Raw genomic sequence first — 27,998 nt, forward strand, 5'->3', positions numbered from 1 at the left:
TAAACCAGAGAAAAATCCAAAAAGAACATCAAATGGGTAAAAAGCCAACTTCTACTGCTACAAGAAGTGACTATAAGCACAGCTTAAATAAAACCTCCAACTAATATGGAACACATGAAATTTATCATGTAATTAAGATAACTGCCACAATAATCTCAGCATACATTTATAACTGGAGCAATAGATAAGAAAATAGTTGCCAAACTGACATCCTACTGTCAAGGTTCAGTAAATGTCGAACAAGAAACAGAAAATAAGGTGAAAAGAAAAAGTAACTCTGTGACCTTGACATCCAAATAAAGCTTAACAGTCGTAAGCAAGTCTCGGAGGTAACATAGTGAAATGAAAGAAAAGAAAATGACAAGCTGCAGTTCCATAGATCTCATCCTAGAAAAATACTTTGAAGCAGCTGACCTTGAGAACAAGTAGTCTTAACTTCAAGGCAAGTTAATCAAATCTATTAATCCTAAGGCTATGCCAAGATTGTAAATTGAAGTGAGGAACTGCTGAATCTCGAGGGAGCGAACCTCTAATCAATCTTGACTGATGAGAAGAGATAGTGAACAAAGTAAAATGACGTCAAGAAACCAATGGTGCCAGTGGATAACATGATAGCAACAGCCATGATCAACGAATAGCCTAGGTAGAGCATTGCTGACACAGGCCCGCTCAGGCTCCTCAGCTGAAACACCAAGTAGTTGATGGAGTACAAAAACACATAAATGGCAACTGAGCCAGATGCAAAGAAGGCTTTCCACCACCACTGCCAATCCTCCACGCAGAGATGCATGTATGTTAGGATAACAGAAACCTCAGCACAGACGGTGACCAGCAAGAGAAGAACTATGAGCAGGAACCCGAACACGTAATAGAACCTCCCAAGCCATATGCTAGATAGAATGAAGAATAACTCGATAAAAAGGGTCCCGAAGGGTAGAGTTCCAGCACCAAGGACAAGCAGCCATGAGGGATACTTCCTCGCAGGGATTTCTCTTGGAATCTGATTTGTTCGCACAGGGAACTGAATGTGCTCAGCCCGAGTGCCCAAGAATCCACCCAAAAGGGTAAGTGGCACCGAGATGCAGAACCACAAGGATAACAGAACAAAGAATAATGAGATTGGGAGAGCTCCTGTACTGCTGCTTCCCCACAGCATGAAGTTCAGAATGCAGAGAATAACGAATGCGATCCCGGGGAAGAAACAAGCAATCGACCATGAAACCGGCCTCCATCCTTCTGAGCCACCTTTAATGGTCCTCCATAGCCTAACACCAACATATCCAGCAGCAATCCCAAGGAAGAGATAGAGAATGATCATCCCCGTCAAGAGCATGCCTCGTGAGGCAGGAGACATGAAGCCAAGAGCAGCAAACACAATGGTCACAACAGCCATACCGGTAATCTGCACTCCATCACCAACCATTACACAGAGCAGCTTTGAGTTCGTTGGCTCTCTGAAAACATCTCCCACGACAAGTTTCCAGCCGGACAGCTCCTCGTTCATCTGCGCTTGAGACTCTTTATCCAGTTCCTCGTATCTAGTAAGGTCCCTCCTTACAGTCCTCAAAAATATTACAAAGACAATTCCAGCCAAAAAGAATATAACCATCAAAGAGTTCATGATCGAGAACCAGTGAACCCTGGCACCCTCCATCTTGAGATACGCATCCCACCTCGAGGGCCATCTGACATCGCTTTTCACAAATACAACTTCATAAGTGAAAGAGATCTTCTCCTGTTCCCGAATTGCTTGGGATTTCTCAAGCTCCAATGGGCACTCCACGGGACCAACTTTACTGTAGATGTTCAGCTTCGACATTGCTTCCGGATCGCGCTTCACGCTGCATGGAACAACTTCAAACCCGACAATCTCATACCCAGACATCTTCTGTTTTTCAGTCTCTGAAATCACTCCCATCCCTTCTTCCCCTGTGCCAATTATCTCCACACGGCTTCCCTCGTACTCATGGACTAGGACCTTAAACTTCAAGTGATTAATGATGTAGTCTTCGGAACTTCCCGACAGGGTGTAACCAACAGGAAACCCTGTCCATTGAAAGGTGGCACCGTTCTGTTCGGTAAATCTCCTAACGGGAAGGTTGTCAAGAATCATGTTCACCTGATACAGATCGCGAGTCCGCTGCTTAAGCAGCTTCACCTCGCGCTCGTTCAACGGGTTCGTGGTGCAGAGGTAAAAGGATTCATTGACATTGACATGGAACTGGTAAGGGGAGTTGTCGATCTGGTCACCCATGAGAAGCTCGCCCAAATTCTCCGCACTCTTCTTGATCCCGTCCTGCGGTTGGCAGTAGGGCAGGCTGTAGTAGCTAAAAGGGAGCTCGGTCTCGAACGAAGTGAGCGAATTCACTTTCACCGTTATGGTTTCACCTTGAGAATACGTATGCATATAACTCCCGGGCAGGTAAAAGGCATAGCTCGGCCCCAAAATCAACAAAGCGACGAGGATGAAGCAAGAAGATCTCAAAGAGATGGAATATGGAGCCATCGGATCCCCCCAAATCCCAAACTTTTTTGCGGAAACCTGCGATCAAATCAAAAATGCGATTTTTTACAGCTCAAGCAGTGGATCTGCAAACCAAAACACCATTTCAAGATTCAAGAAAAACATCACCGATCTAATCCCAAGAAACGAAAACAACATCAAAAGAAATAAAGGAGGTCAAATCAGGACGAGATCGGAAAGCAAACCCTAATTTCCTCGATTAACATCGAGGAGAGACGCGAATGGAACGGATCTCCGGAGAGAAGAAGAAGGATAGGAAGAAGAACCTTACCGACAGAGTCGCGTCAGAAGAAAGAGTCGATCTGGGGAGGCGGGGGGGGGGGGGGTGAAGAGGGGGCGCGGCGCGATCGATGGATCTCCTCGGTGTTCGAGAGAAGGGGGATGCGAGCGGTGGAAGGAAGAAGCGGAACCGAGTTGACCCAAACCGTGAGACATTAAATGGGCCAGTAAACAAGAATAATAATTATAATATAGGCCGTTTACCGCATCTGGACCGTCCATCAAGATCGATCCGTCGAATCCAGCCGTTCACGAACACACGTGGAGGGTGGTAAATGGGTCTAATCCCCAGCGCAGATCCCACCAAGCCATGTTGGATCGGTGCCGACAAATCAGACTCCAACTCGGACTCGAGTTTATTTCATACAGTGTGAGATTAATTTCCAATCTTTGGAATCTTATGTTATATATTTAATTATTAGCTAAATTAATTATGGGATGAGACCTCATATTTAGAGATCACTGACATGCATAATACATATGTGAACGACCTAACTTACCTTTCTTGAAGTGCCATTTAATATTATAAAGAATTAGAGGAGAAATCTTAATAATATAGAAAAGATCTAAAGCCATATTACATCATGAAAAAAAAAATCTTTTTATTTTTCTCTATTTTTTGTTTTTATTTGTTTTTCATTTGATATCGTCACTTTCCTCTAATATTCTAAATATCTTTTATCATTATCATTATTCTAAATAGTTGGACGTCGATGTAATCGTCTTTATCCTATTACGAGATATCAATACCTCTTGTATGATATCATGAGTCTATAAACATTATCGTAATAAAAAATATGATAGTGTGACCAATCGATTCGATTCGACCTCATGTCTAGATATTGGTCACATGTTGGGTACTAAGGTATCGATCATGTGTCGATCACATGGCATCAAGTTTATATGATTTCGAGGGATCGATCACTTTCTTATCCTTATATCAATACCCAATTTTTGCTAATCGAGTTCAAATTTTTTTAGGCTCATCGATTGGCATAATTAATTGTCCCTCGTATTTATTTTGATTTTCAAACTAAGATGAGCAGCGCAATGAGTTGTTATACACAATTGACATAAAATAATTTTACTTGGGAAGAAATCACTATACCCAAATGATAGAACATATTAGCTTGCAAGATAATCACCAACATCACCAAGGAATAATTTGATAAAATAACTAATAGAAAAATGATCAAAACTTCTTTTCATCCATTTCACTCATCCAGTAATATAATGTTTATGCTGATGATGGGGGAAGAAGACCTGTCAGGTTTCTATTTGTCTGTATCTAAACAATCATAGTTTAAGCTAAACAGTCAATTAGGTGTTGGTATAGTGATCGACGGTGTCATCATGAGAAAAAGGATAATTTTCCTGTGGCCGAATAATGTCCATTATAGTCCTCTATTGTGATGCCATTACATAAGCCATGACACACACTTACGATATGGTCAAACCTTTCGTGTGGTTTCATCAGCATGATTCTATCAATAGTCAATTTGTCGGCAGATTTCTTTGGCGTCATCGAATGCATGCATTGGCTTCTCGTGCAAAGAGATGTACGAACGAGTGTGCAGCACATCATAGGACCTCACAGTATCTTCTCCAATCATACCCATTCCTCTCTCTCTCTCTCTCGATTCTGACCGAGCAAAAGGAAAATAGAGAGCAGGTAGAATTAAGCTGATCTAAATGGATGCTTCCAAGTGTGTGCGAAGCAGATGAAACCAAAAATTCCAAGTAAAATGTCAAGAGGATCTGATCCACACGATTGCTTTCTTTCAAGCAACGAATTAAACGAGAGGACAAACACAAAAAATCTTGCAAGGTAGAAAAAAAATGAGGAACAGTACGAGTGGAAGAAACGAAGTGAGGGTGGCCTGCATGCGGTCCCATCGGTTCTTCTCTCCTTTAATACACCCATTTAATGGAGATTAGCTGGAAGCAAGAGGACCACTTCTCTCTTTCTCTCTCTCTCTCTCTCTCCACTTTCCTCATGCCTATCTTTGTTCCTGTTCTTCTTCCTCATCCCATACTCTCTCTCTCACAGACACACACACTAGATCCCTAGGTCTCTAGGGTTTATAGAAGACTATTTGTAGTATCAGAGCAGCAGTGGCAAGTTTTTCTTGAGTTCCAATTTCCGTCTGTCTACTTCAGATCAGGAGCAGAACTCTGCAAGTGATGGCCATCTGCAAAATAGATGAGAGGGGGAGATCGAAAAGTAGATGATGAAAGCAAAAAGAACTCGCACTTTGGAGAAGTGGGGATCGGAGCCAAAGAGTAGAGGCAGTTAACGAGTTGAAGGACCAAGATCTTCCCCTCCATCTCTTTCATCATCTCTTTCCGAGGTGATCTCGAGCTGCAAAAGGAAGAGCTTCTGCATGTTGTAGGGGGAGGGGAGGGGGTAGTGAGTACCCAAGAGCTTCTATGTGATGGCCCATGAGTCCCACTACAATGAATTCCCCATGCAAGGCTTCGAGCACAGCCATGAGTTCTTTGGCATCCAACCCGGGATGGAGATTCTCGGGGTCCCCTCCAAGCATCAAAGCTGGCAGGCGGCAGCTTCGGTGAGTCCATGGCAGGTGGACAACTCCTCCTCCTCCTCCTCCTCTTCCTTGAGGCCTCTGTTCTCCTGTGTCAGAACCCAGCGACCAAGCGGGGGGCCTTCCCTCTCCCTCCTCAACATGAAGCACTCAGCTGCACTTGTAGGTGTGCCACAACCGCCGGAGCAGTACAGCGCCGCCGGAGACAAGCCGCAGCTGAGAGCAGCGTACCACCTTCAGCAACAGCAGCTAAGGAATTCCAAGTTCCTGGGGCCAGCTCAGGAGCTGCTGAACGAGTTCTGTGGTCTCACAGGGCAGAGCAGTTCCAAGAAGAAGCCTAACAAGACAAACCATGAGGGGGAAGCTGGAAAGCCTTCCCTCTCCTCTCCGTGGCATCAGTCTCTGCGCTCCATGGACCTCGTGGAGCTCCAAAAGATCAAAGCCCAGCTGTTGTCCATGCTCGAGGAGGTGAATTCTTTCTTGGTTTTCATGAAAGCTAGCTTCAAGATATCCTGTGATCATAGTTGAGATGGATGCTTGTAATGATCCAAATCAATAGATCTGGAACCTGATATATCTCCTAGGTTCAATTATGAATGGGTCTGCACCGGCAGTAGGGACAGATTCACAGTTTGGGGCTGCTCCAATTACATCGGGAACCCTCGATTCCCTTCCTTTACATAGATAGACATCTAACCTACCACTGCCCCATCCCCCTCGTTAATGGGATCCCACCATTCCCTTCGTTGGGCCGTCACTGCTCTTGTTATCTCGTTATTGTTTGTAGTACTCCTACCATCGGTCTTCTCTCTCAACCTTAATCTTGACGCATTGATCGTATCAACACAGGTCGACATGCGATACCGGAAGTACTACGAGGAGATGAGGGGGGTGGTGGCGTGGTTTGAGGTGGTGGGTGGGGAAGGAGCCGCGTCGGCGTACGCGGGGTTGGCGTCGAAGGCCATGTCGAGGCACTTCCGGTGTTTGAGGGACGGGATCGTGGGTCAGATTCATGCGGTGAAGGAGGCGACGGGGGAGAAGGACTCGGCGGCGCCGGGGACGACGCCGGGGGAGACGCCGAGGCTCAGGATGCTGGACCAGAGGAACCGGCGGCAGAAGGCGTTTCAGCAGGGGACGATGAAGCCGCACCCGTGGCGGCCTCAGCGTGGCCTCCCCGACCGCTCCGTCTCCGTTCTTCGTGCCTGGCTCTTCGAGCATTTCCTTCACCCGTACGTAACGTTCTCTGATTGCTTCTGCTGTTCCAGTGATGTGAAACTGCACCGACTCGAAACCTGGATGGATCGTGATGCACCGATCTCTCTCGGACCTCGGATGACACAGCCGAACGCTAATCTACCCTCTTCTTTCAGGTACCCAAACGATGCCGACAAGCACATCCTAGCCAGGCAAACCGGACTGTCAAGAGGCCAGGTAGAGAATCTTATCACGTCTTCATCTTCTTGATCCTTTCACCCGCTGCGTTCTAAGCACGCTTTGCGCCATGCACAGGTCTCCAACTGGTTCATAAACGCAAGAGTGAGGCTATGGAAGCCCATGGTGGAGGAGATGTACCTGGAAGAGACGAATGAGCTGGAGAACCAGGCCGACCAAGCACCGACTGGCCATGAACACAACGATCACCCTAACCCTAACCCTAACTCCGGCCTCAGCTTCGACCAGAAACCCCTGCCGGTGCAGCCGCTCGTGGACTCCGAATCGCTCTCCTCCATCATCAACAGCAGCCATCACAGTGACCAAACCCTGCACCAGTACCGACAGCAGCATCACCGGCATGTGAGCGACTTGGGATTCCCCTACAGTAGCAGCAGCAGCAGCACAGGTGTGTCCTTAACGCTGGGTCTTCAGCACCACAGTGGAGGAGGCATGAGTCTATCCTTGTTGCACGACTCCCAGCTGTTCTCTGCAGACCATGTTGACGATGATCAACAGGTCCATTTCTCCATTTCGGATGGGGAGGCAGTGAACCTTCCTTACCGAGACCTGATGGGAGCTCAGCTGCTGCAGGACATGACAAGATAGAGTAGATCGAAATGGAACTGTGAAGGGCTATATAGAGACATACATACCTATCAGACATATATACCTGCTTAGTTGCTTTGGCAAGTAGGTCAATTATTCTATGCTTGTTTTGCTGCTCAGCCTCGATCCATTGTTATGATCCATGCATAGGTGCATTCCTCATTGATGAAACAGCAGCCATATTTGCTTCAGACATTAAGCATGAAAGCATCCATGGTTTGGGCTCTCTTCACCAATCTTTACTCATCTTGATTCCCAAGTGGCCTTCTTCCTTTCCTGCTGAAATATATGGTTTGATGTGGAAAAAGCAACATAAGAAATGGATGGGATTCATTCAACCACTAGGCATGAACAATATATATTTTCTTTTTTGTTTTTGATTTGTTTTCGTCGACTCATGACAACACCGATGAGGGTGCGGTGCGAGGAACACAATCGATCATGGATTTGTAATTAGATAAGAGGCTTGATCATATCAAGAGGCTTAGTCAGAAGTGGTGGTAAGAACATTTGGTAAATTCAAAAGGCTGAATGCATAAATTGTTTTTCGACTTGCTAATTATACGCAAGAAAATAGAAGAGATTTCTTGGAATCAAACCATCGACTCATATCGCATTGTATCATCTCCATATTTATGTAACAACAATAAAGCCGTAAGTTCCGAAATCTATAAATTGTTATATGCTTAGTTAGATTAAAAATATTTAAAATTTTTATTAAAATCATATCCATCATATAAATTGATTTATTTAAAAATAAAAATCCAAGAAATAGAGATGAGAGATTATTATTGTTATTTTTTTTTCTTGAACCCACATCTATTTATTTTAATGTTAAAAGATCACTGTCATCTTTTCAATCAATCAAAAGATGTGGATCATATTTAGAAGGCATATTTATTGGAACCAATCAAGCATGGACACTGAAATGGGATGGAAAGGCACTTCACATCCAATTTGCCCCCCTTGCTTGACCAGAGTGCCATGTTAGCCACAATGTCACCCTCATCCCTCCACCAACATACTTACTTGATGTTGATGTGGTGATTGGGTCATTTGCTCTCATATTTATTTCCACATGTTCTCCAAAATACTTGAGATCCTATTTCAAACATTAATCATAGTTTAATATTTAACATAATAAAAAAATATTAAAGAGCAAGACAACCTCTAAATATCATTCTATCTCAATTCCAATCTGACTAAGAGTCATATATATATATCATCAAACAAAAAGTCACTGATTAAACTATTTATTTTTTTTATCATTCGAAATACTATTCTTATAATTTTATTCATGTGTTTTAAATAAATAAATGAATAAATAAATAAGATGCATATAATTAATGACATGTTGATAAACTCGATCCATGGCTTCAATGAATGATGCAGTAGATTTGATGGAATTGACGTCCGATTCCATCTCGAAAACTACGTGGTCGACCATAATTGAGCACATGAGATCTCCATCACAGGGAGGAAGGGAGGGAGGGAGAGGTGGATTGGCCAATACATTTGGCTGTTTCCGGGAGGAGTGGGGGCTTCGGTGCCGACAAGGAGGAGACAGCTCGTCGGCTTCTCTTCCTCTTGCCGCTGCTTGCCTTGTTGTTGTTAGCCGACGACGGTGGAGAAGACAAAAGAGGAGTGCTGGTCGCAGTGCAGCGACTGAGAAAGCTCACCTACCGACTCTTTTGTCTTTCCTCCGTGCACGCCAGCCCCATCCACCTCCTCCTCCGCCGACGGTGGTGGCGCCGCCCCCACGCCTCTTCCTGCCAGCACCGTGCCCGGAGATCGAGAAGAGATCCTTCGTGAACACACTTGAGGTATGCAATTCCATCTTCATTCTTCTTTCGATTGACAGGAATATATGTTTCTATCCCTCATTAGAATGAATATAACCATATAAATTCGATATAAATAACCAAACTTGGTTGCATGAGATGGAACTCAGATGATGATGCCTCTATCTATTGTCCATGTACAATAGAAAGAGCAGAGAAGCAGGAGGCGGAGGGTGTGATAATTTCACCATGGTCAGAGTAGCCCTTTGTCCGGAGGGTCGAAGCTGGATCAGGCTGTCTCCAAGTCAGCTTCAGGTAATAAATAGGACACCCTCTCTCTGCTGTAAGCATCTGGTCACAGTACACATCTCATGGCACAGGCAACGGGAGAGGAGGCCATCACTTTTGTTGTCAATCAGTACATCACCTGTCCATCTCTGACTCCCATCAGCTGTACCACCGAGGAGACAGTGTTGATGGGGGGAATGTGAAAGCCAGATCATATCATTGCAGCTTTCACAGCTGTTCATGAGGCTGGGAGGAGGAGGAGAGGAGGAGGGAAGAGGGAGGAGGGGAAAAGAAATCGATCCGGTGTGCCCTTAATTCCTCACTGTGTTGGGGGGACATGTGAGATGTGTCTCGTTACCGGGGAGAAGAGTGAATATTTCTGGAGATCCTTCTCCTCGAGGTCACATGCAAACCTGCACTGTTGCCTCGAGCTTTCATGACAAAGGGACCTCCATTAGGTGGGTTGCTACTACTACCCATGTTGGCACCAGCGTTCGATAACATGTGTTGGATTCCATGGAACTTTGCATTTGGAGGTAGCAGTCACAAGAGAAAGAAGAAGAAGAAGAAGAAGAAGAAGAAGTGATTCATGTGCTGGAATCATGTGGAAGCTGTGTTGTGTGTGTCGATGTTTTGACATGAGAGTGGTGGCAAGTGAGATGTGGCAATCTAAGAGAGCACATCCGGCTTACCCCCTGTCGCCGTGTCTTAAATGCTGCATCTGACCTATTGCATTCTTTGTGCCTCTTTCCATCGATGCAGTCCACGTCAAGTCCTCAGGCATCGAGATAAGGTGAGCCCCCCACCCATCTTGATGGTTACACGCGGGGAGGTGAGATGCTTCTTACGGCATCCACGCCATGCCATGCCATGCCACGCCACGCCATGCCATGCCATGCCATGCCTCGGAGAGGGTACCTTTTCGCTGACAGAGAATATGATTAAGATCACAAGCATCAGCGATCGAGTTCTTTGATGGATTGACAAGCAGAATTTAACGTGGTAGATCCAGCCATCTCGAATGGATTCAAGCTGCAAATGGTTAATACACTGGCAATTAAGAGCAGGCGAAAGAACACCGAGAAGGAGACAAACGCAAGCATCTCTCTCTCTTTCTCTCTCTGATCACCAACACTTTTTCTTCTCACTGTTTGTTCTCTCTCTTTTTTTGTTTTCGGTCTCGAGATATGAAGTGCGGAAACTAATGAATGAATGAATGAATGAATGAATGAATGAGCACGATTAGTTAGCTGTTGCAAGAAGTAGCATTCTACCTTTCGGATGATTAGTCAAATGGAACATCGATACATCACATGGGATTCTTCTGGTCGTTCTCCACAGGGAGAGGGAGAGGGGAGATGGAGATGGAGATGGAGATGGGACAGCCCCCACACCCTCCCTCCTCCTCCTCCACCTCCTCCTCCTCTCTGTATAAAATGGCCAATCCACCAGCTTTTCCCAGACAGCCACAGAGAGAGAAAAAAAGGGGCAAGTGAGTTGCGCACTGCAACCTCTCTGCACCACCCACGTCCTTTGTTAGCTGTAGCGTTCCGTCTCTGCTTTCTTCCACCTCTTTGCTTGACCTACACTGACTGCCGCAGCTCATCGGCTCCTCTGCTCCTCTCCCAGTGCATACGCTTTGGCTCTTCGATCCCGACATGGGGTTCCCGGTTGGCTACTCTGAGCTCCCGAAGCTCCTCCTCCACCTGCTCTTCCTCTTCGCCCACCTGAGAAGGCTCATCAACTGGGTCTTCCACTGTCTCGGCCTCGGCGCCCTGCTGGAGTCCGAAGCGCAGTGGCATGACACGGACGCCCACGCCCATTACCACCAGACGGGCCTTTGCTCGCTCCCGGCCGAGCTGATCCAGGAGAGCTCGCCGGCGATCCGGTTCCAGGAGCTGGTCACCGCGCAGCGCGGCCATCGCTGCTTGCCGGAGAGCTGCGCGGTGTGCCTCTACGAGTTCGAGGGCGCCGACGAGGTCCGGCGGATGGGAAACTGCCGCCACGTCTTCCACCGGCACTGCGTCGACCGGTGGCTGCAGCACGGGCAGTGCACCTGCCCTCTGTGCCGAGCGCCGCTTGTCCCCGGGGAGCTGCACGCCGACGGCTCTTTGTCTTACGACGAGGGACACCTGTGCTCCTTCCCGCTGCCGCCGGCGGTGTCTGCGCTGCGTCCCCTTCGGTTGCCTGCTTCCTAGCGATAGAGATCGGCGAGCGAGCAAGCAGTGTACAGAGGTGATGGAAGCTGTGCAAAGCACAAAAGTCGGATGCAATAAGACAGGGAAGAAGACCATCAATCATAGTGTGGGTTGGTTCTTCTCCTTGTACAGTCTTGGTTGGGAATGAGGCTTGGGAGAGCGTGATATGAAGCTTTCTTGAGGGTACTCTTGAGTGTTCCAAAGGAGTTTGGAGCTTGAGAGAGAGAGAGAGAGAGAGAGAGAAGGGTCTGCAACCTGTTCACTGCAGCACTTCCTTGGTTGGATTGGAGGCTTGAGAGAAGAAGGATCAAAATCCTACTGGTGTGGGTTGATTTTGATGTGTAATATCTGCTCCCTTTCTTCTGACTTGAATTACCAGCAAAATTTTTTGTTGCTGGTTGCTTGTAAGGGTTGTAACTTTGGATTGAATGAGACTGAGAAACTTCTGCTTGGTTTTACGTTTTAGTGTTGTGGCCAATGGATGCCATCATGCTTGAGAACATGCCAAGATAACAGTTGGTTTAACTGGTAAAGACTTTAATAGTTTATCTTAAGAACCTGTCACTTATTCTCAGTATTAAATTGATATGCAACTTAGATCCCTACAGTTCTTAGATCCCTACAGTTTAGAAAGAAGGATGCAATCCCTACGGTTTAGAAAGAAGATGCTACAATCATTCACAAAGAAGTAATCTTACCGTAAACTTCTACTCGCCCTTCGGATAAATTAGAAAGAAGGATGCAATAATAATTCAAAAAAAATAATCTTACTGTAAACTTCTGCTCGCCCTTCGGGTAAATTAGAAAGAAGAATGCAATAATAATTCACAAAGAAGTAATTTTATCGTAAACTTCTACTCGCCCTTCGGGTAAATTAGAAAGAAGGATGCAACAATAATTCACAAAGAAGTAATCTTACTGTAAACTTCTGCTCGCCCTTCGGGTATATTAGAAAGAAGGATGTAACAATAATTCACAAAGAAATAATATTACCGTAAACTTCTGCTCGCCCTTAGCGTAAAGGATTCCTAAGACTCAGATCTGCCATTAAAAAAAAAAAAGTAATCTTATCACAAATATAGTTGACAAAATGTAAAACTCTCAAAGATGGACTAATATCAGTGCTTGAAGTTTTCCAAAATGACTGATCATATCAAGTATTATTTAGATTGACAATGTAGCACATATAGAACCAACCTTTTCTAGGAAATCTCAAAGGCAAATAGCTATGTCTGTGGTGATGATTGATGCCAACTCTGGTTGGCCTTTCTATCAATCAAGCTTAATATGATGAAAAAAGAAACATGGAGGATGAAACACAAAAGGAATGGCATACAGATGCCGAAAGACTTGCAGTTCACAAACAAGTTTGTGTACAATAAGCAGTTCACAAAGAAATGGCATCAAACATTTAGCTTGCAGGTCTAATTCCTATGCATTGATATCCCTGCGAGAAGTCGAGAGTGCACCACAAATTATTCTCAGTGAGCTCCTCTAGAAAGTCCATGCTGGAAGGTGACAACCAAAGAGTATTAGGAGACACACAGATGAAGCCGAGAGTGCACCACAAATTATTCTCAGTGAGCTCCTCTAGCAAGTCCATGCTGGAAGGTGACAACCAAGGAGTATTAGGAGATGCACAGATTATGCATTAGGTATGGATCTTCGATGTGAAATAATGCGACCATGCAGCATACCTCGAAGGGTTCTACATCTTCTGAAGGACAAACAACCCAAATCCAATGCCCAGAAAGGTCGCGATTGCAATTCCAAAAATGCCTGCGAGAATCCCAGGGACTATCAAAGAGGTCCAACCTTTGGCGGTTGCCATTCCGCAAGCCGTTGTAGGTCCCCCAACGTTGGCATTTGATGCTATCAGAAGCAACTTCTGCTCAAACCCAAGTAGTCTTCCGAGTCCAAGAATTATGGCAAGATGCACCGCTATTTGGACCGAAGCAAATGCAAAGATGCCAGGTGTTGTGTTAATCACATTCCAAATACTACCATTTGCTCCAACAACAGCAAAGAAAACCTATTGTGAGAAAATATAGCTTTAGCTAATCACACCTCAATGAATAAAAAGATTCCATGCCTGAGTGTGTATCATTGAATGACAGAATTAGATTGCTTCATACTGGATGGAATTTCATCAAACCTTACACTGACAAAAGAAACAAGGGGCAGAACTGATCAACAGTTTTTGTTGGATTCCAGATCGAATGGCCAACTTCAGATATCATGTCAACTCTTTTTATAGAACATATTTCAGGAATGCTGAAATGAGACTAGCATGATCATGGACTAGAATAATTTTATCTGGTCAGAAGTCCGTCGATAAATCCTTTCGAGAGCTCCAAAAAAAGGTGGAAGATGAATTCCCATATAATTGATCTAGCAATCATGAAGTCGATGAAATGTTCACATCCTTTAACTTCTGTATATAAACTCTTAATGGCATTACCATATTTTTCATCTAAGCATATCTATATTTGGGCTTATGATTGTGCAGAACTCCATGCTAGTCCTGCAATGTTTATTTCAACAGTGCAAAACAATGGCCTAGCTACCGCTGAATACTGTTGCTTGTTAGAACACATCGATGTGGTAATGCAAATTATCAACAAAGGAAAGTTCCTAGTTTAACTTGTAAAGCATACAAATCTTGTTAAAGCGAGCATATTGTTGGTTTACGTACAGATACTGCACAAATAATTTAAAGCCTGATGACCAGTGGCAAACAACTTATTCTTATGGGAAGCTTACTGGAAACCACAGAATCGCAAGAGGCAGGTACGAAGGAAAGCATCTATAAAGAACCTAGGAAAGAGAGATTTTACCTGCATCAAAATCAAAGCCATAGCTTCACTTGCAGGAGCAAGGCCACTAAATTGTGATGGAAATATGGTTGCCAAGGCCACAACGATTGCTGTTATGCATGGAAGATTTCCACCTTGAATACCATAATATTTGGTTATAAAAGTAGCTGCTTTGCAGATTGCAAAGGAAATAAAGATGGATGTAGCACTTTGTAACACAGGTAGCTTATTTCCTGCCTTTGTTTCGGAGTCCATCCGAGCATCTGCCAAGGTCAAGAATTTTGGATGACAAGCATGCAGAGATTTAAGAATAACTGTCTACAAAAATAGGATTAAAAATGTCCATATTTTTTTAATTGGAATACATTAGTCATGTGAGCTTTGATTGCAATCATTGATGCTGTTGTTCAATTGGCACATATGGGTGTAACTCCTATATGGCTCATCAAATACTTCAAGGCAATCAAAATTGTGGAAGACCATTAAATCTATATGGTATATGTACTTGAAATTAGTTTGCATTCAAACAAAACCATTATTTAATTCTCTCAGAGCACCTACATACTCAGTATATGGTCTCTTGATTCTAGTACTTTTTGTACAATCTCAACAGAAAAGATCTATTCACAAACACAAAAATTGCATAATAGGAAATCATCCAGATAGTAGACATTAAGAATCACCAGCAAAATAGACTACTTTGTTATTCGTTTGCCATAAAAAGGTTTGTAGAGACTACCATGCAACATTCTTTCATATTTCAAGATTGACTCATTGAATGAATGCTGAATTTTACAAAACCAGATTCCGTTTCACGTGATATTGAAACGTACTCCCCATTGTTTGTATATGTTCTGATACATAAGACATACAGTTCTTCATAAATCAGATCAAGAGAGAGGAAATTTTCAAATAGGATAGCTATAAGACATTGTTTAGTACTTGCAAGTTGCAACAACCTATAAGCTATATTATTATTCATGTTAAACATAGTTGTGTAGCCTACATGTTTGAAACACACTCCAGCTTTCATCTGAACATAACCTCATACTTATTTTGTCTTCTTGTTAGTGAAAATATTTTTCTTTAATGATTGGTTCCTCTTAATTTAGTGAATATATTATACTTTTAAGCACATTTTTCCATTGCAAAAAGTTTGATAGATTTGTGACATTTTAAGTTGTTTAATGCATCAGCAAAATTTATAATAACTTCTCAAAGTCTGTTCCAAACAGTTTATTTGCAAGATATGATGTTCAGGTTGGATCTCACAAAACAATACTACTTGTTAGCATTGTGCTTCTACTTAGAAGCCTAATCAAAGTTATTATCGAATCACATTGTGTCAGCTCACACAAATTTAACTCATGACTGTCAAAATTTGTCAAGATACAAAATTATTTAGGTAGACAGTTAGTTGCACTACATCCATTTTCATAGTGAATAATAAGCTGTATCTGACAGACAACACAAAAGTTAGCAGAGCAATATACAAGATCACCAACGACCAGAAAAATCACAGTGTTCTGCATTTGTATGCGTGAGTGAAAAATATCGTAAGTAATATGTACCCACCATTTACAGTTGTAGAAACTTCTGGAGGTATTCTAGAGGCTAACGCAAACAGAGAGGTAAAATATACTGCACATATAACATTGTCTGCAGCTAGCCCTGCAGCTAGAACTGAAGGGGAAACACCAAGAGCCTCCGAAACAGCAACATAATTGACCGCTGAAACGTTATGCAGATCAATTATAATATTAAGGTCAAGATTACAAATTAATTCATATATACATGAAATAAATACATAAACAAGAAACTCTAATGTAGATACAAATTGAAATGAAAACAATCCAGCTAAAAGTGTAAAACAAATGGGACTCAACAAACTTTTATATTACTCAATTGCCAATTAGACTGAAGTGAAAAACCATGATAAGACATCAATAATCATTAAGTAATTTATCGGATCACACATGTCCAAAGAGTTCCGGGTAGGTCAGTATGAATTTTATGGAAGTACCAAATGCTTTCTTCTTATATATATATATATATATATATATATATATATATATATATATATATATATATATATATATGACATCTCAATCCAATGTTTATGGGCCAATAAGGCATTGATCTACTTAAAACAGTGTCTTGAATTCAGGGCTCCTTTTCATCTTCCGATACATCGCCAAACAAATCATTGCAATATGCGAGGAAAAATAGCTAAAGAACCACAAACACAGAAAAATGCAACATTCTCAATTGATACCTCCGCCAATGTGTCTGCTCATTAAGGCTGCTGCAATCTTCCAACTATCCTGTCCGAGTGATCGCATGGGCACCAGAAGATATGCTACTACGGTGCCAATTGTTGTGGCCACTGTCATACAGCAATTCAGAATCAGAGGACCTCGAACTAAAAGTAGAGGTAAAAGAATGCAACAAACGATAACACAACAGTAATGAAAACAACAAAGTAAACTTGACATATTAACACTCCAAGTTTCATCATAACATGAAATGCATTAGAACCATATTGATGTTTTATTGAGTATATATAAGATTTCAGATGATAAGAGGAGATCAGTATGCTTGTGAAATTGTTATACCTCTTAACGAATCATTTCAAACAAAGAACACTAGAGAAACAAGATCAAGAACCATCAGGGAACAGAAACGTGCCAGATCCGACCAAGAACGCAAGAAGCAGAGTCCCGGTGGACCTGAGGACACGGCGGAGGTCCGCGTTGAAGAGCAGCAGAGGCACGGCCATCGGGAGCAAGTAGTCCAGCACCACCCGGTAGGCGGACGCATCGGAGGCGATGATGCCGGCGCTGCTCGCCGCTAGCCCGACCAAGGTGCTCACCAGCGCGCCGCTCAACGCGCTCCCGACCTTGGTCTTCTCCGACCTTTAAGAAACCCAAAGAAAACACATCAGAAACAGGGAAAGGGGGAGACGTCTAGCGTGAATTCTCGATCATAGAGGGAGGGAGGAGAGCGCGGTGAGACCAGATGCCGAAGGCGCCGGCGGCGAAGAGGGCGGTCCAGTTGCCCCATTGGTCGTCGGGGGAGATGAGAGGCACCGCGAGGCGGTGGGCGGCGGCGATCGTCGGCCTTCTGTAGATGGTGGTTGAACGTGAGAAGAGCGACTGGTGATGGCGGCGAGAAGAGAGTGAAGAGGAGGAGCTGTTCCGGTTAGCTGGGAGGTGAACTGGGCAGATGGCGGTCCGGGCCGTGGAAGCTGCAGGCGAAGAGGAGGGGCGAAGGGAGAGGAGAGAAGACAGCGCGACCGCCATCACCGAGAGAGAGAGAGAGAGCGAGAGAAGAGAGAGAGAGAGAGGAACAATCGACGGTCGAGTGAGATGAGAGCTGCTTTCTGAAACATTTTTCAAAAAAATAAATGTTTCCAGATTCCTTGTAATGTTTTCACAAAAAATATTTTCTGAGAAACACTCTTGGAAATAACAATTCCAGAAAACGCTTCCGTGATTTGTGGATTCGCCACATGTTACTGTTACTTTAAAAATGATTCAAAAAACAAGTTATTTTGGAAATACTTTTAAATAGAACAAGTGCGCGGCACATGGGAACTCCTGACGCGGAGGAGATGTTGGAAGCCGCAGTTATAATAATGCTAAGAAATATAAGCTAAATAAATCAAAGCACATCCCAAGAAGACTTATAATCTGAAATATTACCATGATTTGAAATAATACCACTCCAAAAGTAGTTCTACAATAGCAATTCTCTAGATTGAAACTTAGCTGAAAGAATAAACTTAATGTTAGTAGACAAACATGATTTGATTTTGGCAGCATATTAGCCACTATAATCCCAAGGGGAAAGAGGACAAAAAAAAATCCCCCAAACAAATAGACCATGTTTTCTTCATCACTTCTGTGAATTTTCTTGATTAAAGTGACAAGGATTTCACAGAAAAAATCAGAATCAGGAGTTCAATTTCATGTTCTTTAGCATGCTCATGAGAAGGGGTAGTTTATTGGGAGCCCTCTGCTTGTAGTCCCTTTGCAAAGCCTCTGCAGCTAGAGTTTGTAGATCAGACATCTCTTTCTCTTCTTTGTTCCGTCCTTTTGTTAGCTGACGGATCGCAACACTACACTGGAGAAATTTGGATTGCACATCAATATGATTGTTGCAAGAGATTTGTAAGTTACTCGGGGATATCTTACCGAACATACGCCATAGAGAGCTCTAGTGTTCTTTCCCCCGGTTAAGGCAACCGTTGATGCATAGTATTTTTTAGCTGTCTGAAGATTTTCTAAACCACCAATGGTGTAAAGTACCTGTTGAATCAAAGTATCGAGAATAAGAAACTACCACATGCCCTTATGCTAGAACTTGAAAACAAAAATGTTGTCATCAAGACAGATAGTAGTAGGCCACTTGCCTCTGCATAAGCTAGATGATATGGAGGAACTGTTGGTTGAGATAGTATCAGCTCCTCATAACAAAAGGCTGCTTGCTTATACCTAATCAGAGAACGAAGATATGCACATCTTAATGAAAAGAAACACGCTTTAATGATATTACAAGAGTGACAGTTGAGATGCCTTACATCTGTAGAGACACATAGATTTCAGCCAGTTCTCTCCAAGCATCATGATCTGCCATGAATCTGATATAAGATTTAACAATAATCAATTCACTGAAAATATTTTTATCACAATGTAACAGAAAAGGATAGCGATAGAAGATGCCTGGAAACAGTCCTTACATTTCTAGGTACTTGTTGAGAAATTTGACAGCAGCCGATAAATCTCCTTGTGCTTTTGCCATAGCAACCTTTCTCTTGTGAATTATCTGCATGGTTGGTGTCGGTCTTAGACTTTCTATGCTTCACTTTTCAAGAAATAATAACAAATATATGCCAGCTAAAGAGAGAAAATATAAGAAAAAACCAACTAACTAAGATACATCTTGAATTTATGAAACCACTGAGATAAACCCCCAAGGAAAATTAGCGATATTGATGTCCTCTAATTCTACTTAAACTTGAGTAAATGAATTCAACCTAATCATTGATTGACTGCCAATCAACCAATTATAATCACCATTTAAACTTTTGGATCTATAAACATAAACAGAATTACTTCTGTACATTCAGAAACGATTGAAGAAGAACAGCCAGATGGTTAAAGAAGAACAGCCAGAGACTACCTGATCGAGTGGGCTATCGTCTAGAAGACGTGCATAAACCTTTTCTGCTTCAGCCCATGCTCCTTTGGACTCGAGCAGCATCCCTTCTACTCTGCCTGAGAATAATTGTATCAAAGGTTAAGTAGAAGTAACTTGTACAAGCCTCTGCAAGAAATCAACACATGCACTGTATAAAACCTAAAAAACAAAAAGTAGATTGCATGGTATTCTGATATAGGTAAATCATTTTTTATAGAAGACAAAAAAATGTTAACACTAAAAATTCTCACCAATTCTTATGCTTCCAGGGAATTGTTTTGTGAGAACTGCAATGCAATCCTGCAAACAATAAGACAAAATATGATAAACAAACAATCTTGAAATGCATTTAAAAGTAACATGCTGATTTCTTAGACCATATGCAAAATAAATGGTCAAGTTTCAAAGAGAAGGGGATTATAACATATTCCACTGTGACTCCGGCCAATGTTACTCCTTGCAAACAAATATCTAATAGTGAAATTTTACTATACATGTATTTCTGATCCAGTTAATTTTTTAATGAGCTATTCACTAGAAAAGAACTGCAAGGTGTAAGAATTTATTGCTCAGCAGTGAATAACACAATCAGCATGGATTAACCATTTGAGCATAAAGGAGAAAATAAGTCGTTGAGCATACAATGAGAAATTGTTGCAACAATTATGTCTTTATATGTAAAAGGAAATTCAGAAAAAAGATAAAACAAAAGACAGTAAGATAGATAGGTTGAGGGAGAGAGAGAGAGATCTTTACCTTTGCAACATCATACTGCTGGCAATCCATAGCAGCAAAGGCCACCTGCTCATAAAGAGTCCATTCTGCATCAAAGAAAACAAGTATTGGATTCCTCTATTGCTCATAATGACTACATCTATTTTATTTGCATCCGTACATTTATGCATGTGGTACATGTATGAGTGTAACAATTGCAATAAAGAGATAACAGCAAGCAGTGATCATTGTAAAGAAGGAATTTGATCGTCAGTTGATGTAACTGCCTTTAGTTGAAAAGTATAATACAATAAGGAGACAGTAATCTTATATGATCATACCACAGACTAATTTTTCCAACAATTATTTCTAGTTGAAATTGAAAACTCATTTTTGTATCCAGACTTTAAAAGAGTATCCTAAGGAAGCATGGCTACATTTCAGTTTATGCAGCTCAATACAGGAAGGACATCAAGATCAATGGAGGGAACAAAACCAAAACCATTTTTCACTGAGAATGCATCAATATTATTTTCATCCAAAATTTCCCTATTTAACGAACATATATTTCCGTGTGATTTTCTTAGTTTTTTCATCAAAAAATGTGAGAACAGTTATAAAAATAAAATCTGGAGTGAGTCTATGACCACACCCTCTAGATTATGGATGAAGTCACGCAAGAAGTCCCTTGACCAAACATCATCTACATCCCTTTTACACCTGTTGTGCTTCAAAGAGTACGTCTCTATTTATCTTTTTTCCTCAATCTACACTGACATGACCATCTCAATATAGCAATACACAGTCATGGCTGCAAAAAATTAAACCCTAATTATATTTTACTGTGAAACTAACGATGAAATCAGAATATAATCAATTCTTCACGACCTGGTAGCACATTGTATGCCTTCAAATATTTTCTTGGTCTACTTAATTTTTAATTATAACTTGACACCAAAAATGACAAAAAACATTCCCTACAGGCAGCATACAGTATGCATAACACCATAACCGAATCTGCATCTTGAACAGTCATTTCTTAGTTGGGCCTAAGACCACTAATGATACCATAGTTATCATCACCTGAATTCAAAACCACGAGGCCTATGTCTCTGTAGCTCAGTAAAAAGGGTTGATACCGAATATGCAATTATTTGTGAGTAACACAGAGATTCATCTAACTTTGACAGGAATTATCATTCTCATAGATGTTTGCTAGGTAAAAATTCAATTAATGCGAGTGACATGCAAGAGGATAATATTCTTGTACATGAAATCCAACTCGATATATCAGCAAACTTACAGAAGCTTTACTTACGGACCCTGACTTTGGTAGGCTTTGTTCCATAGATATTTCATTTTGTTGGCCAACTAACATAAGTTTACTAGTTCTATAAATTGAAAATAAATTTCAAACGCTCAATAAGTTGTCCGGTTGGAGCCTAATTTCCTCAGCATTAGCCAATTCAATTATGGCGGAAAATGCCACTTGCTTATAAGACTTGTTTATGACATTAGTAGGACTTCTCCGATGGTACTAATATAACAAAGAAGTACTGGTTGTAATAGTTCTCCTATGATCTCGATAGCTCCTTAAATACTAATTATACTCTGTAAATATAAATCCCATCTTCCAATGGCTATATTTTAACATGACAATTGTTCCATTAAGTCCTTTCTGCAGATTGTCTGGATCTACCATCTGAATTCAATAAATATATTACTTGCCGCATTGTCAAGTCTTTATTTGACCTAGTGTGAATCTGCTTATTTTCTTGTAATATCAGTCTGATCACACGCAACAAAATCCTTCATAGGTGATAGGTTTTGCTGCATGGGATCCATCGCTTGTCCTGATAGAAACACCAATAAAGGTCTCAAAAGGAGCAGGATGCAGGCACCTAATGCTCGAGCAATGATTTATACCATGGTTAGCAGTTCCACAAACAGATTAACTTTTCCATAGAGATGATCCATGAGCAATTTTGAAGAGATCGCCAAATATGAACCGACAGAAGATATATAGTGACAGAACCAACCTTCCGCTCCCAGCTTGGATCGGGCCCTGTGGTCGTTCAAGATCGACAGGCCGTGCTTGAGGACCTTGTTGGATCGCCGGGCCTTGAGCTTGCGCACGAGGCAGAGGTACTCCCACGCCCCCCCGCCGCCGTTCTCGACCTGGCTCTCGAGCCGCTCCATCCGCGCTGCCTCCGACGCTCCCACCATCGGCCTGCGCTTGCCGGCGAAAACCTCCTTGCGGGCGAGATGTAGAAGGAAGAGAGAGGAAACAGAGCAACGCCGGCCGCCGTGATTCCAATAGCGATGGTCCTCGAAAGCAATGGGAGATCCAAGGAAAACGTACCCCAGAACGGATCCTCTCCAGCACGTGTCGGATCCAATAGCTCCTCTCCACAGCCCAGCCGTCCACAGTGGGATCCACGTGCATCAATGATACCAATGGAGGGTTGCGATAGAAGAATGAGCGGATGGAGGGTGGAGATCGAGAGAGGTTAATCATCGGACAGGTTCGATTTGGAGAGGATCACATAAACCTTCGTCGAAGGCGGATCCGATGACATGACTGGAGTTGGGTTATTGGACTTGGGGCTCGATCTAGACTCGCAACACATGAGATTCGAACTCGGGTGCAAATGAGTCGAATCCGTCTGAAAACAGTTCAAATTTATTCGTTAATATTAATGGTGTTTAATTAATTATTTATTTTTCTTAACCTTGATTGCTTGTATTGGAGACTGAGGCAGAAAAAACAATAGATTAAAAATAAAATAAAATAACAAAAAATAGAAATCTTAAATCAATTAAATGGAATCCGGACCCGATTAGAGCGGGTCGCGTATGATAAATCCGACCCGCTGCCATCCGCTATCGCATCAGGTCAGCGTGAGACTGACGTGGCACGCGCGCCACTGTTACTTGGTACACCAAGCGTCACAGCATCACACAAAGGGAGTGCTTCGCGCACTCGCAGAAACGCCCGTCATCTCCTCGCATAATATTTATATGCGGACAAGGTCGATCCTTCGATTCCAACCGTTCGATGATCTCGCATAGGGATCGCATCCGGACGTACGCCGTCGGATGTTATCGTTGGTTAAATGACGTTAATACCCTTGCCCTCGGTTTCTTGTGCCTCCCTCACGCCTCTCGCATGTGATCAGTTGCTAATCCAACCCGACCCTCACACACCTCTCTCTCTCTCTCTCTCTCCCTCCCTTCCTCACCCCACCCACCGACCCCCCCCCCCCCCCCCCCCCCCCCCGGGGAGACTACGGTAGATCTCAGATCGGAACTCTCATTGATCGTTTCTCTCGGGTTAATATACGCGGTCGCGAGGACGGAGGAAGCTCGAATCGGTTCCTTTCTTGCTCAATTCAGCCAGGTACAGCTCTCCTGACTTCTTTTCCGGGGATTTTCCCCTCTTTTCGATGTTATTAATGTGGTGCTGAATTTTATGAGTTCCTGTTGGTGGATCTGCACGCTGAGATGAGTAGGATTCATTTCCGGTTCTATATTTCCGTAGTTTACTTTGTAGTTCGTCTCATCGGATTAGGGCTTAGTTTTTTCTTAATGTAAGGTTTAGGGATTTGTTATGCTCTGTAAGTAATTGGTGATGTTACACGCTTCGGAACAATAAATTAGGTCGTTTGCGAGATCGGAAACGATTGGATGCCAGGAAACATGACACTTGGACTATGCGCGTGTTGCTTCTATCCACGAGGTGGAGATTTTTCACTTGGACTATTCAAATCTGGGACACTTAATTATTGCTAAAATGGAGGGACAGCCTTTTTCATGAATCCTCTGTAAATGCTTCCAGCATTTTGATGAATAATGTAGCCTGAGAAGTTTATGAAAGGCGTGATGATTTGCATATAGTAATGGTTAGGTTAAGACTTGAGAATAGCAAGAAGCGATAACGAAGACTTGGATATCTTAAATTATCTTCAAAGATGTTCTATTTCTTCAAAAATTATTTTTAACATCTGTATCGTGATCCCATTTGCTGCATTTATTTCTTCTCTTTGGTCGGCAATGCCTGAATTATCCAGGACAAATCTGAAGCACCAAGTCTACTGTGTTGGGTTGTTCCAAAAACACTTAGCTGACTGATTTGTGGCAACCTTCCTATATACAAAATAGTTCAATTAATTATTGCATCAGTCATATAATTTCATGTCACAGCATTGGTGGTGTAGATTATATAACTTCTGCCGATGGTTATCTATGCGAAGCCAGCATTACTAACAGGTTAGGGACTACTCTCATCTAACACAATACTGTTTGAGGATCACAATGAATAAAGGTACAAGGTTTAGATTGCCCATTGAGATAAATTTCAATTATCATTGGTCTCACTGCACATTTGTTTTATGAAATAGTACATACTGTATCTTCTTGTTTCGTTCTAATGATCTTTTATTCCTTCTATTGGATTTCTTGCCTTCTGTTTCTTATTTGGCATTTGGTGAAACGCCAGACTTAGATGCCAAATGCATGATCACCATGTTGGTTCTAGTCCATGAAGGCTGCAAATAGAGTGCATGTTAGTGCTTAATTATCAAGGTTAAAAACCTTGTGGTACACGGACTGCAGCTTTTCTTGTAGGCATGTAATGGATTATTTGTTATCGCCTATTTTATTTATCATGCTGAAGTTAAAAGGTGATAAGTTGTAGGATTTCTCTTAATTGTTTAGTTATCATTGCAAAGGACAAAGGGTTTGGAAGATCAAAATTTGATGTAGATGTCAACGAGCTTGTGTTACCTTCTTTAATGCATTGATTGTTTGGCTTATTCTTAATCGTCTTCTTGGCCTGTATATAATTGGGGTTTTACATGCTCCTATCTTTTGTATGCATTCTTTTATAGATTGTATGTGTTTCTTAAAGATTTATGACGTTGTAGTGTCAATATCATTGCTGAATCTATTAGTAACTATTGAACTCAAGATCTGAAAATTTGGTCTATGATCATTGTCGGGGATTATGGCTAGTGATTAGGAACAAATGGAACTGGAGTAAGGATGGGGAGGAAGGCATTGAAACTTGCCATTGGTTGCAAATTGCAATATCCTAAAATTTTCATTTCCATCTCAAGAAATATAAGATAATTACTTAGCTAATTTGGTTCAATTGATTAAGAGGATTTTTCTTTTTTGTTTTCATGTAAAAATAAGGAAGTGAGAAATGACTACTGTTTATCATTCCTTTTTTTAAACAGGGAAGCATGAATTACAGCTGTGGAAGACATTAATCATATGTACTGGAAACATTTAAAGTCTCTGATGTCAAGTTCCTCTTGGAGTTTTGGCAGCAATACATATGGGTGTATGCATCTGTAGCTAGGATCTGCAAATTGATCATTGTCAAGTAGTTCTTGTCGGGAATCTGGCTTAATAGGTGAAAACAGCACATGCATTTTAACTTAATTGCTTCTTTGATTTCATTCTTGCAACTGAATTCTTCGATTTGCAACTGAGGTAATTGCTTATTATGACAACAAACTTAACACGTCAAAGGATACAGGATACTACCATTTTTCTGTACCTTCTTATGGATTCTGGGCTCAAGATTCTTTCATGGAAGCATGAGATATGACACATATATTTAAAGTGTGGTAAATCCTGAGTCTTTTTTGAGATAATATTAATTATAGTGCTTTTGTGGAAATACTGATTGAATAATTTCTACACCTTTTGCATCCACTATTTCCTTCTTTTGTATTTTTTTTCAATAAAATCATTTAGTTTTGATTCTGATATAATAAATGTTTTTCCTTTTCTGCAGTGAGAAGGTCTTATGATCTGTTTCATCGAGTACTTTTGTCCTTCCACTAAGGCTGTTGTGGTTGGTATTTTGCAGTCCTGGTGTTTTTAATATGGGTGAGCATTTGTGCTGTGACAATTTGGGGAAAAGAGCCATCAGAAATGCGTTAGCTAGAACTTATCATTTCTCTCTCCTCCTTTCTCCTGTTGTTTCCTTTTGGGATTGCATTTTTCGTAAAATCAGATATTCCTTCAGACCGGAATGGGTGTAGGTTTGTGGTATTAACCTTTCAAGTAGTTTATATTTCTGGCAAAGAATAGTTGGGAAGATTTTTGAAATTTTAGGTCGAAGCTCTAGAGTGGTTTCAGAAGTCATCTTGTCTGGGTATTAGTCATTTGAATAAATAAGCTGAAATTGACATCTTAGAGGGATAATTAGTCAATGGAGAAAGTAAAATGTGGTCAGGTAAGTCCAGTCTTGAAGAAAGGAAAAAAGAAGCAGGCCAAGGGTGAGTTGGATCGCCTGAAGCAGGCTGAGAAGAAAAAGAGGCGCTTAGAGAAAGCACTTGCAACCTCTGCAGCCATACGTTCTGAATTGGAGAAGAAAAAACAGAAGAAGATAGAAGAACAGCAAAGGTTGGATGCAGAAGGTGCTGCAATCGCTGAGTCAGTTGCTCTTCATGTCCTTGTAGGGGAGGACACAGATGAATCCTGTCATTTCATGGTGAAGGATGCTAGTGAACATAGCCCATGGGAGTATTCACATAGTATTGATCATTTAATGGGTTATCAAGGCTTAGCAAAATATTCTGGCAATGGACTGGGGTGGGCAACCGAAGCACATGTCCCTGCATGGAAGTGTAACAATTGGGGGATCGGACTGCCGTTGCCATCTCAATTTCACCTGAAAGATCTTCGCTCATCAGCTTATGATGAAGCTGGTCGAGGAGCAGATATCTCCGCAGGATTAGAGGCTGCACAGGCTGTTGCATCACTGCAGATTGCAGAAGATTCACATGGTGCTCGATTTGATGGTCAGGGAGCGGCAACTGTTGTTATTAATAAACTGCTGGGAGGCAGCAATACCGGTGACAAATTCAACATTTACAGGAAGATATAACATAATTCTGATAAGCTTGTAAATAGCTATAACAAATTTCCCCTCGCTCTAGTGAGACTGCATATTTCTGTTGAGTTTTGTTCTATATCTTGCAAAATGTTTGTATTGTGATAATGTGTTTGAAAGAGGCTCTCATTTTTATGCTGTTTGGTAATAACTATATGTATATTGTTACTTGTTCATGATGGTATTGTTGATCTTGTCCATATGGTGAAGATGATATCATGTACTTGGAATTTTGGGAAATATGCATAACTGGAAGGATTGAAAGGTACATGTGTTATATTTTTCTTTTTTCCAACTCTGTAATTGTTCATTTCATATTAATGATAACCTTTCTTTCTTGATTGCTATAGTTTTCTTTTTTTTTTCCACTCTATAATAGTTTTATAGAAGTTCATGATGTATTCCTTCTATATTGAAATGTACGGAGTGTATTCATTATATATTCCGATGTTCGGAATGTATCATTTGAATGTATGACTTAAATGTATGATTGAGAAAAAAATCTTTCTCAAAACATGTATAATTGTTGATATCATGAGTCTTCTTATTTCAAGCAACTTCTTTTTTCTTATTATAACATTTTATTACTTTCGATTTCTGCTTTCAGCTTTTTGGTTCTATGCGTTGCTTCGAAGACGAGGATGCATCACTTCTTCTGATCGATCTCATAGCGTGATCTGTTCTGTAGCAGATCTACGTT

At 41.8% G+C, this 27,998-nt stretch overlaps 6 protein-coding genes across 9 annotated transcripts; 3 read left to right on the forward strand and 3 right to left on the reverse strand.

Moving 5' to 3' along the window:
• Nucleotides 1–101: 101 nt before the first annotated feature.
• On the reverse strand, nt 102–2,943 carry LOC135629334 (transmembrane 9 superfamily member 12-like). The gene is made up of 2 exons (XM_065136541.1): nt 2,796–2,943; nt 102–2,542 (listed from the first exon to the last, which is right to left on the reverse strand). Exon 2 carries the CDS (start codon nt 2,504–2,506, stop codon nt 530–532), a length of 1,977 nt encoding a protein of 658 aa, XP_064992613.1. The 5' UTR covers nt 2,507–2,542; nt 2,796–2,943; the 3' UTR covers nt 102–529.
• A 1,795-nt stretch (nt 2,944–4,738) lies between these two features.
• LOC135629061 (homeobox protein BEL1 homolog) lies at nt 4,739–7,508 on the forward strand. The gene is made up of 4 exons (XM_065136207.1): nt 4,739–5,817; nt 6,199–6,578; nt 6,720–6,780; nt 6,859–7,508. Exons 1-4 carry the CDS (start codon nt 5,239–5,241, stop codon nt 7,387–7,389), a joined length of 1,551 nt encoding a protein of 516 aa, XP_064992279.1. The 5' UTR covers nt 4,739–5,238; the 3' UTR covers nt 7,390–7,508.
• A 3,339-nt stretch (nt 7,509–10,847) lies between these two features.
• LOC103980391 (brassinosteroid-responsive RING protein 1-like) lies at nt 10,848–12,114 on the forward strand. Its single transcript, XM_009396788.3, has one exon. It carries the CDS (start codon nt 11,117–11,119, stop codon nt 11,654–11,656), a length of 540 nt encoding a protein of 179 aa, XP_009395063.2. The 5' UTR covers nt 10,848–11,116; the 3' UTR covers nt 11,657–12,114.
• Nucleotides 12,115–12,764: 650 nt separating this feature from the next.
• On the reverse strand, nt 12,765–17,823 carry LOC135629481 (uncharacterized). Its single transcript, XM_065136900.1, has 7 exons — nt 17,488–17,823; nt 17,161–17,387; nt 16,748–16,858; nt 16,048–16,203; nt 14,494–14,735; nt 13,354–13,688; nt 12,765–13,260 (listed from the first exon to the last, which is right to left on the reverse strand). The coding sequence occupies exons 1-6, from the start codon at nt 17,772–17,774 to the stop codon at nt 13,365–13,367; spliced, it is 1,347 nt and encodes a 448-aa protein (XP_064992972.1). The 5' UTR covers nt 17,775–17,823; the 3' UTR covers nt 12,765–13,260; nt 13,354–13,364.
• Nucleotides 17,824–18,208: 385 nt separating this feature from the next.
• LOC135628169 (uncharacterized) lies at nt 18,209–22,711 on the reverse strand. Its single transcript, XM_065134698.1, has 9 exons — nt 22,428–22,711; nt 20,431–20,495; nt 19,926–19,974; nt 19,657–19,751; nt 19,214–19,299; nt 19,055–19,114; nt 18,887–18,968; nt 18,669–18,782; nt 18,209–18,597 (listed from the first exon to the last, which is right to left on the reverse strand). Exons 1-9 carry the CDS (start codon nt 22,612–22,614, stop codon nt 18,427–18,429), a joined length of 909 nt encoding a protein of 302 aa, XP_064990770.1. The 5' UTR covers nt 22,615–22,711; the 3' UTR covers nt 18,209–18,426.
• Nucleotides 22,712–23,648: 937 nt separating this feature from the next.
• On the forward strand, nt 23,649–27,498 carry LOC103980320 (uncharacterized). 4 transcript variants are annotated; one of them, XM_065137332.1, is made up of 4 exons: nt 23,649–23,788; nt 25,629–25,807; nt 25,927–26,024; nt 26,195–27,498. In XM_065137332.1, the coding sequence occupies exon 4, from the start codon at nt 26,615–26,617 to the stop codon at nt 27,290–27,292; it is 678 nt and encodes a 225-aa protein (XP_064993404.1). In that variant the 5' UTR covers nt 23,649–23,788; nt 25,629–25,807; nt 25,927–26,024; nt 26,195–26,614; the 3' UTR covers nt 27,293–27,498. The 4 variants fall into 4 exon arrangements, with proteins under 4 accessions (XP_064993404.1, XP_064993403.1, XP_064993405.1 ...); XM_065137331.1 differs by having other exon boundaries at nt 25,934–26,024; XM_065137333.1 differs by lacking the exon at nt 25,927–26,024.
• Nucleotides 27,499–27,998: the final 500 nt, after the last annotated feature.

This window comes from Musa acuminata, chromosome BXJ3-1, assembly GCF_036884655.1.
Source record: "Musa acuminata AAA Group cultivar baxijiao chromosome BXJ3-1, Cavendish_Baxijiao_AAA, whole genome shotgun sequence".
Lineage (NCBI taxonomy): Eukaryota > Viridiplantae > Streptophyta > Magnoliopsida > Zingiberales > Musaceae > Musa > Musa acuminata.

Excerpts from the sequence above, each read along its gene's own strand:
- LOC135629334 (XM_065136541.1), bottom strand. The coding sequence starts at position 2,506 with ATGGCTCCATATTCCATCTCTTTGAGATCTTCTTGCTTCATCCTCGTC.
- LOC135629061 (XM_065136207.1), top strand. The coding sequence starts at position 5,239 with ATGGCCCATGAGTCCCACTACAATGAATTCCCCATGCAAGGCTTCGAG. Across the intron at positions 5,818-6,198 it reads TGTTGTCCATGCTCGAGGAG|GTCGACATGCGATACCGGAA; the intron begins GTGAATTCTTTC and ends GTATCAACACAG. Across the intron at positions 6,579-6,719 it reads TTCGAGCATTTCCTTCACCC|GTACCCAAACGATGCCGACA; the intron begins GTACGTAACGTT and ends CTCTTCTTTCAG.
- LOC103980391 (XM_009396788.3), top strand. The coding sequence starts at position 11,117 with ATGGGGTTCCCGGTTGGCTACTCTGAGCTCCCGAAGCTCCTCCTCCAC.
- LOC135629481 (XM_065136900.1), bottom strand. The coding sequence starts at position 17,774 with ATGGCGGTCGCGCTGTCTTCTCTCCTCTCCCTTCGCCCCTCCTCTTCG. Across the intron at positions 17,388-17,487 it reads GCCGGCGCCTTCGGCATCTG|GTCGGAGAAGACCAAGGTCG; the intron begins GTCTCACCGCGC and ends GGTTTCTTAAAG. Across the intron at positions 14,736-16,047 it reads AGTTTCTACAACTGTAAATG|ATGCTCGGATGGACTCCGAA; the intron begins GTGGGTACATAT and ends TGACCTTGGCAG.
- LOC135628169 (XM_065134698.1), bottom strand. The coding sequence starts at position 22,614 with ATGGTGGGAGCGTCGGAGGCAGCGCGGATGGAGCGGCTCGAGAGCCAG. Across the intron at positions 19,115-19,213 it reads CTCAACAAGTACCTAGAAAT|ATTCATGGCAGATCATGATG; the intron begins GTAAGGACTGTT and ends ATCTTATATCAG. Across the intron at positions 18,598-18,668 it reads CTCTCTATGGCGTATGTTCG|TGTAGTGTTGCGATCCGTCA; the intron begins GTAAGATATCCC and ends AAATTTCTCCAG.
- LOC103980320 (XM_065137332.1), top strand. The coding sequence starts at position 26,615 with ATGGAGAAAGTAAAATGTGGTCAGGTAAGTCCAGTCTTGAAGAAAGGA.